The 17,173-nt window shown below is 36.5% G+C and overlaps 1 protein-coding gene across 1 annotated transcript in view; it reads right to left on the minus strand.

Moving 5' to 3' along the window:
• ITGBL1 (integrin subunit beta like 1) overlaps nucleotides 1-17,173 on the minus strand; it is a 151,500-nt gene that overhangs the window by 81,712 nt on the left and 52,615 nt on the right. The window contains exons 3-4 of the mRNA XM_083831554.1: nucleotides 7,666-7,812; nucleotides 2,451-2,573 (exon numbers count right to left, since the gene is read on the minus strand). Coding sequence (XP_083687680.1) covers nucleotides 2,451-2,573; nucleotides 7,666-7,812 — 270 coding nt within the window. The remainder of the gene's footprint in view (nucleotides 1-2,450; nucleotides 2,574-7,665; nucleotides 7,813-17,173) is intronic.

Raw genomic sequence — 17,173 nt, forward strand, 5'->3', positions numbered from 1 at the left:
ACTATCTCTTGCCCTTGACTGAAGACAAAGTCACTCCATTAAAGCACACAGCCTTAGATTAAAAAAAGATCAGGATCAGAATTTAATTTGCTAAAATCCACAATACTTCATGAAAAATAAGCTGCAACTTGATTCCAAAGTTTGTGTAACCTCAAATATCAAGTGAAACAAACACAAATGACTGAAAAAAAAAAGAAAAAAAAACCACTGAAGCTTAAAAAAACTTGATGCACTGTTGTAACTGCTCTAATGAATAAGTGACTTGCTTAAAAAAGGCAGTCCCCTTGTGCGACGATTAAAATGCATGTTATCCATATCTCAGCTTTGCATTCTAAGCTTTTCCAGGATAAAATCCCAGCTCACAGCTGCAGACCTTAAAAACAAGTGTATAAATAGAAGGTTTGGGTTTTTTGTTAGCTTGATCCTCCTGAGTTGGCTTTCTTTGAAGACAATTACAGCCTTCAAGACTTGCCTATAGCCAGAGACCTTTGAGGGAAACAAAGGGTATGTAGCAACCAAGTAGGTGCTACACACGCTATGATAGCAGAACTGGCACTGATTAGGTTCACCCCCTCTGTGGAGAGCATCCAGGGGACATTGCTAGATAATTACAGCTTGCCTGGGTTGGAACAGCATTTCTTTTTACTTCATAAATAAACCTGAATGATTACGGTGGTGGAAATTCTGTAGAAGGAAAGACAGGATAGAAGATATCAGAGTAGACATCAGGGTGGGAGAGAGAAGCCATAGCCAGATATGAGGGTAGGGTCTGCTTTTTCTGCTATGAAATTATGTACCTTTGATCATTAAGTCACATCTTTTTTTCTGATTTAACACATCGTTATGCACTGCAGAGGTTCATGTTAGAAAGCAAAGCAAAATCTAACACTCATGCTAAATGCGTAAACTTTTCAGCTTACAACTATCTAACGAAGTCAAGCACACAAACAATTTATATTTACTTTGTATGGCTCCAAACCTTACATAAGGTATCAGAGCTTTGTGTACTGATGAATTACAAACCTTACAGACTTGAATCTACCAACATTCTTGTCCTTATGTATCAGCATACTTTTATTTCCTCATACACATTAAACTAGATTTTTTACAGAGATCCATCTGGTCAGTTTTGAGACACGGCACCATTGGATGAAACAAGGGGAAATAAAAGAAATAAAAGCTAAGAGAAAACTAACAATATAAATCAACAGCAACACAGACAGGAAAAAAAAAAAAAGACAAAAACTGCAAAAGGAGAATTTACTGGAACTAAATAAGTGGTGAATTTTTATCATAGTTGGTACCATATCTAACATTTACAATCAAATAAATACAAAGAGGATCATTGGCACATAATACTATTGCCTTCCACTCATTTTATTTTAGGTAATTACCAGAAATGCTGTCCTCTGGTCCTAGATTTAGATTTCAAAGGACTATTCTGTTTACCTTCATTTAAAATCCCTACCTAATCCTGTGGGGAAAAAATAGTCCTTCTTGCCTTAGAAGGCACTTAAATAAATAGAATTTATTTTGTTCTCTGAGTGTGCATAGAGATAGATAAAGTTACTTGGCATAATTACTCTTATCTTTTTACACACATACATGCACACACACATGCAGTATAATCAGAGTATGAATATTCTAAAAACAGCTCTGAATCCTCCTGTATGTACATAGACACTTCATGCATGTGTGTAAAACATTTCTAGTTTGTAAAATATTTCTAATACCTTTCATTTCAAGGACAAGCCTCCCTAGTAATATATGCAACAGCATTTACAATATTATAAATGGTGTGTACTACACAGTGTTTAATTGCTAGGTTCTTAATTCATAATGAAATTAAAGTACTGCTTGGATTTTGTTTGCATTTCTATCAGCAGAGTTCACTCTATCTTATTCTCTTGCCTTTTCTATCACAGGTGGAGTTTTTCTTCATTTGTTCCTTTTCCTTTTTATTGCCTGAATTGCTTTTGAGTTCTCATCTTACATTTACTCTTCTTCTTTCTTTTTTTTTTTTTTGCTTCTTTGCCCAAAATTCTTAATAATTTCTTTTCCTTTTTTCTTTTGTTTTCTCTATGTCCCTCCCTCTCACAGTCATCTGTTCCACAAAGCATTCACATTACTTATTTTATTCCAAAGACAGACACAGTAAGGTATGAAGTACCCTAGTGAATTATCTTGTGAAATCCTCTATCCAGTTTTTCCAAAAAGAGTAGGATGTCACAGGACTTCTTCATTCTCTAACCCACTGCTTAGCTCATTTTTGCATCTGAAACTCCCAATTACAATTTGCAAGCAGTACTCTTTGCTTTGTTTTGTTTGTCTGTTTGTTTGTTTTTAATTCATGCATTCAGTAAAGACATTTTGTAGGTCCACATATTAAAAATATTTTATAAGACTGCATTCATCTTCCCCATTCTTATTGTACCCACTAAAACACATACCTGTACAAATCTCTTCCGTCTCATCATCTATGCATTCTCTGTCATCACATTCACAAAATTTACCATAGACCAGTCCATTTCCTTCTGAGTTTGCACATTTACACCTGCCACACTGACATGTGCCTGAAAACATTTAAGATATAACTCAATGACTGCAGTTTATGGAAAGAGTTTCATCAGTCCATCAGAGACAGCATGTATTTTATTTCTGTGCAGGCTGAAATCTAAGGATGAATGAACCAAATAAGGAAAGAAATTGAAACAATCCATACCAACAAAAGGTCTAATCATAGCCCTCAATATATACAATATTAAAGTGGTTCATTCTTAAAAAGAAGCATTATATTTTACTAAGTAAAATTCAATCCCAGGGATGTCTGTCTCGCTTCATACACTTAGGACATGAAGTCATCTTTGGAAATTATATCTTCTGCCCGCTAAAAGGAGAAAATTGAGCTTAGTCATCTTCCCAAGAATGAAGCTTGCTTTTGTCCAGCTCCACAGCCATCTTACATGAGAACAAGCGCTTAGCTACTGAGCACCTGAAAATATTTTTGAATAAATTCACAAAGTTCCTTTGCACTAAAGTCTCCAGTCCCTTTTCTATAGCTATTATCTGAGGAATAAGATTTAAAAATCTTAAGACTCAATCTAGAAAGTGATTACCATACCAGTATATTAGGCAACATACAACCTAATTGTAATGAAATACATTCATAGTAGTATTAAACAAACTCTAAGTATTATTATACCATATCAACAATTTTACTGCAAAGTGCATATTAAAAGCCAGGATTAAAGAGCCAACTCTATGATATTTACTAAAACTCTTGATAGTGTTCTCTATTCACATTTTGATACAGTTTCCACCAACCACTTGCAGTTTGCATGCCAATAGCTTCTTTTTTTCCCAGAGGTATTGATATCCAGAGTTCAAGTTATTTCATTCACTTGAAGGATTGTAGGTACCTCCATAATAATATTTCGTTATTTCAGAACTTTGACCCAATCCAACTTTAAGTTTTTAATGTTCATTTTTCTTCAATTTGTGGATGATGTCTCAGCAGAGAGCAGATCTTGCAAGAAATTTAAGAGATATGAAAAAAAATGTTGATTTGCCACTACAGCAGCACAAAAAACTTACAAATTGAAAAGTTTTAGGCAAAAGTATGAGAGTTTGATTCATGTCAAACCAGCAGGTGGTTTGACACTGGTCTATCTGAGGTTCACCCTTGATGTAAGTACGCACAGGACTCCCAGATGCTTTGTAATCAGAAAGTTGGATCTTCTCAGAACATAAACCACATCAGAAAACTTTCTGATGTGATGAAATCACAGAGTACTCAGGTATTGCAAAGCATGTAAATGCATTTGTAAACAGATCTCACTTCTGTCTCTTCTAGCCTGGTCACACGTGTACTTCTTGGTACTTCTTTTGTCTGGAGATATTCAAAACCCACCTGGATGCCATCCTGTGCGACATGCTCTAGGTGATCCTGCTCAGCAGGGAGGTTGGACTAGATGATCTTCAGAGGTCCCTTCCAACCCCGTCCATTCTGTGATTCTGTGATTCTGTCTGGTTGACCGCTGCACCTCAGTGGCTGTCTCTCTACTACTCACCCTCACAAACAAAAGAATTTTGTTGCTCCCAGGAAAGGAACCATCCCCTCCTTTTCCCTCAGAGAGCCAGGACAAAGCAAAAAACTGCCTTCTTGTCCACCTTCTCAGTATTTTCTGCTTTGGAACATGATGCATGATAACATAGAACAGTCATAATATATATATATATGTATATACTAAAGAGTTACGCAGTCAAAAACCCAAAGTACTGTCCAATAACATCAGAAACAAAGGTATTACCATCATGACTGTACGAGAAACCCCTTTTCTCCAACTAAAACCTATATTAAATTGCAAGGACAAAACTCTGTGCAGTAGCATGTTTAAATGGGGCCCTGTAGTCAATGGGCCTGTAGAAGCTGTTCCAGCAGTCGCTGGCATCACTATGCCAGTGACTTTTTAATGAGAAACAAAAACATTTAGAAACTTATTTCACAAGTCATATACCTCCTGTTAGGTACAAACATATTCTGGCAAACATGGTTATTAACACAAAATAAGTCCTCCAAAAGAGAAGTTTTTTATGCTGACATTATACAACTAGTTTGCAGAAATCATTTCACTTCTCAGCATTACGAGTAATTATAGTACAGGTTTTACTAAACATAGTATTCATCCAAAGAGAAGAATAATCAGGTTCCATGATATACATGGCTAATCTAAAAAAGCCAACTTTATAAATGTTTGCAAGAGCTAAAATGATAAAATAATAATATAACTGATAACATAAGCAAGCTCCAGAACAAGAATTATTTGCTACAGTTACTTGGAAATAAAAACAAATAACAACTTTGATAAAACTGTCTTGTTAAGAGATAATTCACAAACATGAAAGGAAATAAAGATCAAATGATTCATAAGTTGGGCGTCTAAGGAGGTCAGACAGTCTTAAAGCATCCACTTCTCCATATTGACTAGAATCAATCTACATTTAGGTAGGATGCCCCACTCAGTCTGACAAATGATTAGGAATAGTTGGATCATAAAATGTTAAATTTAAGATTGATATTGACTGGTTCATGCCAGGTATTGCAATAAATGGTGAGCTGTGTGATAGTGAAGGATTGTTCTTGCAACAACTCATGTCATCCCTTCCCTTCTTTCAACAGCAATTAAAAAACAGAGCTCAGACACCAACGGAAAAGTTAGCAGGAGATTGGAAGGCAATCCCACGAAGACAAAAAAGAAGTATGTATGGCTACAGCCCCTCTAAGTCACCCCAAGCTCCCTAGCCAGTCTCATTGGTATTCTTGTCCTGTTTAATACCAGCAGAACCAAAAGCTCTTATTTTTGTCTTGAATTCACAGACGCTCCCCTTTTAGCCACTTTTAGTCATTGCTCATCTGCATTGTTTTTCTTGTGAAGACTGAGCAATAAACAGACTGAGGCTACTTCTAGCCAAGGAAAGAAAGAGAAGAAAATGTCTTATCATTCTTGCTTAAGTACTTTGATCACAACTTACCATGCGTATTTCTGAGTCAGTTTCTCATTTATTTTTTTCTTATATCTTAGCCAAACAATCATGAGTTTCACATAATCTACATCACTGTCATAAATAACAAGCATCATTTACTCCGTATGCTGGATGCCTAGAATTTTAAGTTAAATTGCTCTCACCTCTTATTGTGACAGCCTAGCTTCTCTGTACTGAGTCCCATATTCTTTCTCATGCCAGGCACACCAGCAACCATCCTGTGAGATATTTAGTTGTATGCAAATGTATGGACCCAGTCAGAAATTAAAGGCCAACAATAGTTAGCAGAAGTGGGGTTCTTAAAAAATTCTCTCAATGGGAGATTGTTGCAATAGTCCGGAAAAAAACAGAAGGCAGTTTCTGGTCTCAAAACTTGATTAGTAGGCAGCAAATGCCTTTCAAAAATTTACTACGATGCAGTGGACTCTTCTAAAAGGCTGTCTCTTTATCCTCTGATTTTTACATGGAAAAGACTTTGTATTTAAGTTAGGATGAGTTGTAAAATAAAAGAATGACAGCAAAGAGAGCCACAATATCAGAAAAGTGAAGATGAAGTACCCCATTGAAATGGTTCAGCAGATCTTTCACAGTGTTTTTTCAATAATCATCATCACAGCTCTGTGGTGGGTTGACCTTGGCTAGGTAACAGGTGCCCATCCAGCTATTCTTTCTCCCTTTCTCCCCCATCCTCAGTATGATGGGGGTAGAAAATGCAATGAAAAAGCTTATGGGTTGAGATAAGGACAGGAAGATCGCTCACCAATTAGTGTTACAGGCAAAACAAACTTGGATTATGGAAGATTAATTTAATTTATTGCCAATTAATAACAGAGTACGGTAGTGAGAAATAAATAAAAACACATTCTCCCCATCCCCCACTTCTTCCCAGGCTTCGCTTCACTCCAGATTCTTCAACTTTCTCCTGCCAAGCAGTGCAGAGTGATAGGAAACGGGGGCTGCCATCAGTCCCTAACACTTCGTCTCCGCCGCTCCTTCACGGTCCCTCCCTGCCCCTGCTCCCCGTGGGGTCCCCCCCACGGGATGCCGTCCTTCCCAAACTGAGCCTGTGGGGGCTGCCCACAGGCAGCAGCTCTTCAAGAACTGCTCCCACACGGCTCCGTACCACGGGGTCCATCCCCCAGGAGCAAACTGCTCCAGCACGGGTCCCCCACGGGCGGCAGCTCCCCCCAGACCCCTGCTCCTGCGTGGGCTCCTCTCCACGGGCTGCAGCTCCGGCCCGGGGCCTGCTCCTGCGGGGGCTCTCCATGGGCCGCAGCCTCCTCCAGGCCACATCCACCTGCTCCACCGGGGGCTCCTCCACGGGCTGCAGCGTGGAGATCTGCTCCGTGTGGGACCCATGGGCTGCAGGGGGACAGCCTGCTCCACCAGGGGCCTCTCCACAGGCCGCAGGGGAACTGCTGCTGCCTGCCTGGAGCACCTCCTGCCCTCCTGCTGCACTGACCCTGGGGTCTGCAGGGCTGCTTCTCACTCCTCTCTCCCAGTCATGGTTGCACAGCAGTTTTTTTCCCTTTCTTAAATCTGCTCTCCCAGAGTCCCAAGCAGCATCATTCAGCTCAGCTCTGGCCCTCAGCAGGTCCGTTTGGAGCCGTCCAGAGCTGGCTCTTATCTGACATGGGGCAGCTGCCAGGCTTTTCTCACTGAGGACACCCCTGCAGCCCCCACTACGAAAACCCTGCCATGTAAACCCATTATAAGCTCAAAAGTGTCTCAAAAAATTGTACAGTGTTTAAACATCCTGAAAAAGTATTTGCAAATATGATTTCTGCATGCTACTGATATATACACACAAGTCACATTCTGTTTTAATGCCATTATAACAACCTTTTGATAGGCAGAATTCATGACATAACTGCAGTTTCATCAACCTGAAACAGCTATGGATAAACTAAACTACTGAAGTAAGCATTCTGAATCATTGCACATGATGTGCACAGGAATGGGCCTAAAGGAAAATCAAGCATTTTAGTATTTATACAGTTATTTCTCAGTCTCTTGAAACACACTCTATAAAATTCTTAGTGAGAAAGTAAAATACAATGATACACAAGATAACACAGGGAGAACTTCTTAAGCCATCAAAACCAACAAAAGACGTCTTACCTGCACCAGAACAGATGATATCTTGGGAATTCTTACACATTTCATTGCTTGTCTTCCGTGTAAGATTGCAAGAAGTTGGATACTGACAAGCTTCACCATACCAGCCTTCATCACATTTGCACTTCCCACAGTCACACTTCCCATGGCCTAGCAGTGTAAGTAAAGAGTGTGTCAAGTCCTTTTTTCTCATTCAGAAAGTTATATTTTCTGATCCATTTTTTAAAATAGATTCCATTAATTATAGATTTAAATGAATATCATTAACAGAATCACTTAGCATCATTCATGTGCATTTATAAATAGCAATGAATAAATATGTTCTTAAATATATAGAGACATCTGAAATCACCGTGACTTTGAAATCTAATATATGGCATTTTGATAGATCTACAAAAAAATGTTTATGATGGAACACAGAACTAAAACATCTTGTGTGAACAATGGGCTTTCTTATTCCTTCCATCTCTTTCTCATTCCCATATTTCTCGACTGTTAAGTAATTAACACAATACAACTGGAAGTGCAGAGATTCTATTCACCTCTTTGGCCAGCTGTATGCAAAGAACAGCCAGAAACTGCAGCCTGAGGACACAGGAATTAGCTATAATGGCATAAATCCTGAAAAAGTGCATGGAGAGGGCCAGCTACAGTAACTCCTTCATGTTGCAGCAGTTCCAGCTTCCCCCTGTACTGAAAGGTGCAAATCCTTCTCTCTGAAGCCTCCTCTGGCTACTGATTCCTCCAGCCCTCTCCCACCCACTTAAGACTCTACTTGGCTGGTGCTACAAAACTGAGTTTTGCCTTTGAGTATTTCCATAATATTGGGAAACTAGCATGTTTTAGTACTCATAGGACTATATTTACTTACAATTATTTTTTAAGTGTGAAGTGTCTTAAAGAACTAATGCAGCTGCTCAGTGGGATCATGTCCTTCAAACAACTGAATAATACGTTGCTTCAAATATGTAATATATGTAATAGCATGAAGAATTAAGAGTAAAGAAAGATTAAATTTTCTAAAACTAAATTGTTTAGTTTTCTTTAAAAATACCCCAATACATAGACAATGTAACAATTTACACTACATATGTTGCATATTACATATCACATTTCACATGAAATTCTAGGTGCAATTTTCTGTCACTTAATTCTTTAGCATTCCTTTACAATTGTGTGTTGTAAATGTAAATACATTTGTAAAATCCTTTAAAATAGAATATTCAATTTTAAAATAAACACCATTTGAAAGCATATCTACTTAACAGAAGATTCTCTTCCAATAACTACATCTCAAAAATATCATCTTATCAGAGTCTATTTTAAATGCATCTGTTGCCAGCAGTTAAGAGTCAGCTACATGAAAATACAAGCCCAGCCTGCTGCCAATAAGAAATTTAAATAACTATTGTAAATAGAACATTTTAAAGTGAAAGAGAAGTATCTGTTGTTGCTCAGTAAAATTTTGTTTGCATTCCAAGGTGGTCCTAAGACAAATGAAAATCAATAGCTGGGAAAAAAACACAGTTCAAAAACAACTGAGAGAATCATGTTAGTTCTTGTTTTAAAACAGGAACTGCCACCTTGTTAAAAAATGCTGAATAACTCTCTGGTGGTAAAGGAGAAGAGAAAAGAGTAGGATATAAAATATATAATAAAAACCTGCTTTTGTGATTACTCTGCTTCACTGACAGGCAGTAGCATAAGCCATTCTGGAAAATGGAGATAAATCCTCAGGTAGCTGAAAAAAAAACTAGACATAACTATCTCCCTGTATTTTACTTCTTTTCAAGGATTATATATCACAGTGACTTTGGATTTTCCATTTTAGACACTCTTGTGATTCAACAGTTTGATGTCTGCTGAAGAAAGAAAAAAAATCTAATTAAAGGAGTACTGATTTTCTTGTTCCCATGCCTAAAAGACAGGGTAAAGCAGAAGCCATATCTGGTTAGTATTGCTGGTCCAGCAGCAATAACATCTCTGTTAGATATTCAGTAATAATATATGATGCATAAAGGAAAAAAAAAAAACACATTTATACAGCCCACTTAAAGAAAATAAATATAAGAGTTCCATAAGAATAGTTATACAGAGCAGAGTTTGGCTTTATTTGACTAAAGTATATTTTAAAAAAAAAATTAATGAAATTAAACTGAGTGAAATAGTGGAAGATTAACTCTTGCATGTTACTGAAAACTATAAGGAATTTAACTAATATGAATTTGCGAGATTGCATTCATGATTGTCACCTTGATTGCCCCCTTAAAATATCCTATTGGATATTTTATATCCAATTGGATAAGTTTTATATCCATTGGATAAGGTTTTTTTTTGAATTGTCAAGCAATGGCAATATTTTACTCAAAAAAAATGGGTGAGAGGACTGTACTGAAGTGTAGAGGGCAGTAAACCTACTTATTACTCCTTACACCTTTCCTGTCACATGGATAATGCAGTACACATGCAGTGAGTGGCCACAGTAATCCTCTTCTTGCCTATTTCCTACATCAGCATGCACCAACCACGTTTTTTTCTCATGGCAAAAATAGTGATGTGATGAACTATCAGCTAAGTGTTCCATAGGCTGTAAGAAAATTAGAAAGGAGACAAAAGGTTTCTAATGGTTTCAGATTCATTTCAGAAAGGTTTGTGTTGAATCTGTTTTATCTCATACAGATTTCTGTTTTAATTAGAAAGCAAATAATGCTATGAAATAGTAAATAAGGAGTAAATCATCCTGTGAAAGCTGTGAGGTGATATTGTAACTTCCCAGAAGGTAAATTCTACTATAAAGTGTGAGCCCTAGGTATCAGGATATGTCACACAACACAAGAAAAGTGAGCTATAAGACCTTATGAAATAGTTGATCAAGAAAGACTTGTCTCAAGGTAACTGACAACACGAGTTCCATTTTTTAAGAATCAATGTAACATAAGTAAAAGTTTAGCATAAATAAATCAGAAATTCACATTTAAAAAAAAATAAATAGTGAAGACTACAGGAAGTTCTAGAATTACTTTAAGAAAAAATCTGTGACTGTGGGCTGTAAAAATTCCAGCTTCAAACATGTGGAAAAACCTTTCATAATAAAGGACTCAATTTCTAACTAGATGAGCAATCACCTCGGAGAGTCTATCTGGAGCATACAGAGAGCTCATAGGGTGGAAAATGAAACTAATATGTAAGGAAAACTGTCTGATGTCAGAAAATATATGGAGAAAGTGAGAACGGAAAATGTTAGGCAGGGTCAGATCTTGCAAAATTGCAAGTACTAAAGTGTACTTTCATCATTCGAATAAAAAGAAAACAGAAAAAAAAAGAGTGACTTCACCAAGCAGCAAAGAGCAGTTAAGATTACAGATAATTTACAGACAGTCCAAAACAAAATTAATATGGGGATGTTGACTACATTAGCAAATGCAGTGTGGCTAATGATACAGACTGTGGAAATGAAAATTACTCATCGAAGATGAGAACAAAACAAAGACATAAAATTGTTTTTAAGGAAGTGTCTAGACCAGGAGGGCAAGACCCCATATCTCTGCTCCAGAGTACTTGCAATACTTGCACATGAAAGGCCAGCTTAAGAACAAAGACTTTTAATGAATCTATCAGGCTGGCAATCAAATGTCTGAAAAATAAAATAAAAAATATATATATTTTAAGAAAAAGGAATGTACATGATCTAGGCCACTAAAAAACAAGTGGCTCTGACCTCATGAGGTCCTTTTCAAGAATTTGAAACAAACTATGAAGTTTTGCAAAGACATTGAGGTAATGAAAAATGGAATATAATGAATAACAGCTTTATCCCAAAATAGACTATCATTATGTCAAATTAACCTGGCATCTCTCTTTATAAGATTACTAATATTTCAAGGAAATGAACACAGGAAATCTAGATGATCTGAACATATGCATTGAATACAATACCACTTAGGGAAAAAAATAAATTATTCTGAGTAATGTACAGCTGAAATGCAGAAGAATCACAGCTTGGTTTAAGGGACAGAAGAAGTTAGGATGAAAAGGGTATTACTAGAATAGGAGAAGATTATCAGTGATGTTTTAAAGGATGTTTTGGAACTAAAAAAATGTTTTTATGATATTGTTACAAGAATTCAGAGTAGGCTAGCAACATTTGCCAATGACATAAAACACTTAAGTACTTAGTAAAAAAGTAAGATGTAAAGGTGAAATCTCTGTCACAGTTCTGAAACCAGAACTGAACTCTGTCTCTTCAAGGCACCTATTTGGAAGCCTGATTTCACTGGGATCCATCTGTAATCCATCATGAGAGACAAGCACTTCTGCAGCGTGACTCAGATCTTGTGTGGGCTGGACAGCCCTCAGAGGGTGGATGTCTTTCTTCACTAAACTACCGGTAAGCATACAATGATTGAATAGGATACACAAAGATAGGTGTCGTGACTTTGGAATTTGGTGCAACACATGACATGTATGTGTGCAAATAAACATTGGTGGTTTTGAGGTTTTGTTTGTTTTGTTTTTGGTTTTGCTTCACTCATCCATACAATAATCTATGTCAGGTTTTAAATGTTCTGACATACTTTGTATAAGAGAGAAGGAGATGTCTATCAGCTTACATAAAGGTTGATCTCAATCAGCTGATGAAAACAATTATCTTATACAATCACTGGGTAAACCAGAAACTGAATTGGAACATTACTTCCATTTCTGTGGTCCTACAGAAATTATAGCATTCTGCAGTACTAGTGCTATTTCTGTGCCTCCCTCTGGAAAAGATTCTCTCCACCTTTGTGCCATTTTAGTTTAGATATTTTGATTTCCTACTAATGTTCACTGTGACTAAAAGATCTCTTACATCCTGTTGGTAAAACTTTCTAATGGGGAATAAATATTTTCAAAACAAATAACTTGTTTTTTTTTTATCTACCATGCTTTTGCACCTACAATCACCCTTTTCTCTGTAAGATGAAAAGAGCACACCCTGTCTAGGGGTAACTGTAAAACTATAATCATGTACTTGTTAAACTGCAAGGACCAAGTTATTAAATAAGTCCTTGGTTCAATAAGCAACTCTGTTGGAGATACTGCCTTTGGTAGAATACTTATTTATGTGGTTGTGCAGTATTAGTTATAGATTAGTAGCTCTTGTTACAAGAGAAGCTTCTTATTGGAGTACAAAGAACCAGGCTGTCTGACCAGACATTAAAATACTCTCAGATGTCCTCATTTTCACTTATTTTTAATAACTAAAGCGCAATTACTCTATGTAAGAACACAGTTCTGGGCAGTTCTCAGTTTTACATTGTAATGGAATCAATTTCCTACAGGCAGGTAAGATTTAGCATAAGGATTTCTTTCTACAGCATAAAGTCAGCCATCAGAAGGAAATCAGCAGCTGGCATGAAAATTGAATTGGGCTCATTATTATTCATTTTTACCAACCACTGAGTGAATCATGAAATGCTTTTCAAATCTAAAAAACACTTCATTAAGTAGGTGAAGAAATATGAAGAACTTGTTATGGATTCCCTCTTTAAATGTGGATGATAGATAGGAAGGCTGATTGAGTTGTAAGACTTGAAAACTTTGGGAAACTAAAAAAATAAAATATTGTTCTCTGATTTCAACCTAGACCAGTACAGTGAAGATGGTTTTAATACTTTCTTCAATTGCATTACTTTCTTTTTTGTACTTAGTGAAGCAGATTCTGCTGTTTTACACCAATGTAAACTTAGTGCAAATATTTCAGATTATGCTAGGATAAGAATACTGATATGGCATATTCTGTTGAACTGCATTTGAGAATCTCCATAACTATGCCTTGCATTCAGCAGATGCATATCTCTAAGTCCCTTTTTTCAGAATTTTTACAATTTAAAATAAAATAAATAAATAAATCAGGTATCATTACTTGTTTTCTCCTATGCCAATACACTCCAAATGGATCTCTCTTTTTGCCTAGGGTGTTGGTTCTTTCTGTTGTGCTACTTCCAATAAACCCCAGCTGCCTTCCAGACTTTTGCACCCTAGGGATTCTGGCCATACTGAAATTAGTTTCAGCCATGCAGGGGTTTTCACAAAAATACTGGCTCCTCCTTCCCCTCCCAGTGACTTGTTGCTCTCCCTGTGCTGACGCAATTGCTTATGAGGCTAAACTATAGGTTGGTTGAGGGAATTGATTTGCATTTAGGAAAAAAAAAAAAAAACCTCTCCAAAAAGTAGATGATGAAAATGCCTGATGATAGTGGAACTTTTCAAGCCAGTTTTGCCACTGAAGCCCTTTTATCATCAAACCACAGTCCTGATAAGAACTGCACCAAAGATTTTCAAATGAACACAGTAAGCCCAGAGGGCTTTAGGGAGGAAAAGAAACCAAACCTTTAGTTAAGTATTCCGAAAAGGCTGTTAAAAATGCAAGAAACTTTGAACATAGAAGTTCTTATGTTAAGCCATTTTCTCTGTTTATTTAGAGTGTCCAGAACTTGAAGTAGCCTAGAATAACAGATATGAACAGCAGCTTGAGAGAGTGACTGAGTCACTGTGACAAGAGCACGCTGGATCTGTAACACAGTGTGCCTCTCAGCTCTGCTTAGTGATTGCATTCTGCTCCACCCCTTTGAAGTCCATCTGAAATGGATTTTCAGAGGTAAAAGAAAAAGTGGTGACAAACAATTTCAGCTTAGTTACTACTAGATGCGCTTTAACAATAAAAATGTCATAAATTGCGTTAAATCTAGTAGAAGTAAACTTTTAATAGTGTACTAAAAGGAGAAAATCAATCAGAGCACATATTACGATATAAAAAATATGCCAGAGGTGGATGTGAGGGCATGACTACTAACATTGTTTAGTTTTCAAGTTATAAATCAAATAGTTATAAAAAGATATTTCTATTATACATAGTCTGCAATATCATTAATACCAATAATCTCTTTGTTCAAAAAGGAGTTAATATTTTGCTGTGGTCTCTATCATTCAAGCCAATGTGAATGCAGCAGTTTTTAAAATTTCCAATCAAATCCCAATACAAATTGTACAAAGAAGTTGTTTTTAAAGTAGTATTGATAAACTAGGAGATGAAAAGTGTTAGTCTTATTTGCAGAAGAATATTTTAAGTGCCTAAGGTTCACATCCACATCATACATGATCTTTAAGTACTGAGTTCTCATTAGATAAAAAGTGTTAATTACAATACTAGAAATGAGAAACTTTGGATCAGATTGAACTATACTTTAAAATCAGCATCCTTAGAAATGGAATTAAACTAGGAAATTAAACTGGGATTAAAAAAAAATTCAAAAAGTTGCCCTCTGGAGGATATTTTAGACATCAAAATGAGTTATACAGTGCTGGCAGATAACTCCTTCTAGAAGGTAAAGGTATTAGACTTTGTTTACAGAATTAGAACTTCTACGTAATTTCTCTAAATTATGGCCAAAAAATGGAAAAAAAAAAAAAAACAAGAAAAGAAAAAAAAAAGAGAATACTCTTCACTGCTGAGACTAAAGTTATTTTTCTTTGTCAAAAGAGTTCTTTATTCACGATTTAATTTAGTCTTGAAATTGTAAACCCATTTTACTATCTATTGCAATTCAATTGCCAGGATTAGAATTAATAGTAAAGCCTATGGAAGCCTCTATTTAAACATGCTGGTCATGGGTTTTTTTTACTATATACTGCCTAATCCTATATTTCAGAAGCTCAGAACAACAATTTCTGAAAGATGCCAAGGAAGGATTTTTACTTGGTGCATTAATTGATTATTTTTTTTTTAATTTTTTTTTTCTGTCTCACTGTTCTATTAAGTACTGAAAATCAGTCCCAGCAAGAGACAGCTATAGGTGAGATTGTCTCCCGCACTCTTAAAATCTCTCTACATACTACTCTGTATGTCAGGTAATGTGGTTGCTCAGCCCTTTTTACACTTCCATCTACCTTCTTCTGCTTAAACCTAACACATGGCATCAGAAGCCAAGTTTTCAGCAAATATATATTAAAATAGAAGAATATGGAGGATCTGAGCCTACAGTGCTTAATGGGGATGTTTAGTTCATCACACTTGAAAATCAGGAGAGGCTATTGTGGGTGTCCAGACCTGTCTGCTTTCCTCCATTGTAGCTAGAAGAGTTATTTTAGATTTTATGACCTAAATTTCTATTTAGCCAACAATAAATTATCCATCTGATAAAGCACAAGCATGCTTTAGTTAATAGTCTCTGGCTCCGTGATCATATAACATTTGAAGAGTTTAGTTATTGGGAAGGCAAGTGAATTTCATTTTACGGCCATTTCACTGGATGTAGCCACCTAGATATAACTGGAATCTTGGCACTTTACCTTTTGCAGTTGTTTGTAATACCCATTGATATATGATGTGAATTATATATATATCCATTGGTGTACGTCATGACTAGAGAATCACAGAATCACAGAATGGTTGCGGTTTGAAAGAGACCTCTGGAGGTCATCTGGTCCAACTCCTCTGCTCAGGTAGGGCTACCTATAGCCACTTGCCCAGAGTGTCTCCAAAGAGGGAGACTCTCCCTGGGACAATCTCCCTGGGCAACCTGTGCCAGTGCTCAGTTACACTCACAGCCAAGTGTTTCCTGATGTTCAGACAAAGCCTTCTGTGTTCCAGTTTGTGCCCACCACCAAGAAGAGCCTGACTTTATTCTCTTTGCAGTCCCCATTCAGGTGTTTATAGACATGGATAAAATGCCCCTGAACATCATCTTCTCCATGCTAAGCAGTCCCAGTTCTCTCAGCCTTTCTTTAAACAAGAGATGTCCCAGTCTTAATTACCTTAGTAACCATTCACTGGACTCTCCCTCGTAGCACTCTCTCTCTTACACCCAGAGCCCAGAACTGGACACAGCAAACAGGTTCACTGTTTACTGTGAACACTTTCAACAGGTTATAGACTACAAGTAAACTGTTTAAATTGCAATAAAAGTCAATAAAACAAATATATATATATATATTTAAAAGTAAACCACAAGGTTTTGAAAGTGTTATAGCTGGGGGGGGGGGAAGGGAGAATAACATGAATAAGAAACACAACTGAAGTGAATAAAACATTTTCATCCCAGCTCTTGATTTAAACATAGTCTTCTATGCAGTTTTGTTAGATTGTTTGCAAAACTACAAAATAAAATTCACTTGTTTTTTTTAATGGTCAAGAAGTTACAGAGTACCTGAATATATATATATTTTTTCAAGTTCATTTCATGGCAAATTCTGAAATCTTTCTTGGCCATCATTTCAGAAAACTAATGTGCAAGACATTTCCACATTTCCTAAAGGTTACTATTCCAATTTTATTTTGTTTTCTGTTTGATGTCTGGTTTTAGCCCTTTTATGTGCTGGACAGTGTTCTGAGTCCAAATTATCTTTCACAGTCCTTTACTTGAAAAGTACGTAAACTGCACATTTATATATGTAAAGCACTATGTATTTTATTACTTTGCAAATGTAATTAGTATAAATAAAGCTGTGTCTATGTATACATACACATACT

The sequence above is a fragment of the Anser anser genome (assembly GCF_964211835.1).
Source record: "Anser anser genome assembly, chromosome: 1".
Lineage (NCBI taxonomy): Eukaryota > Metazoa > Chordata > Aves > Anseriformes > Anatidae > Anser > Anser anser.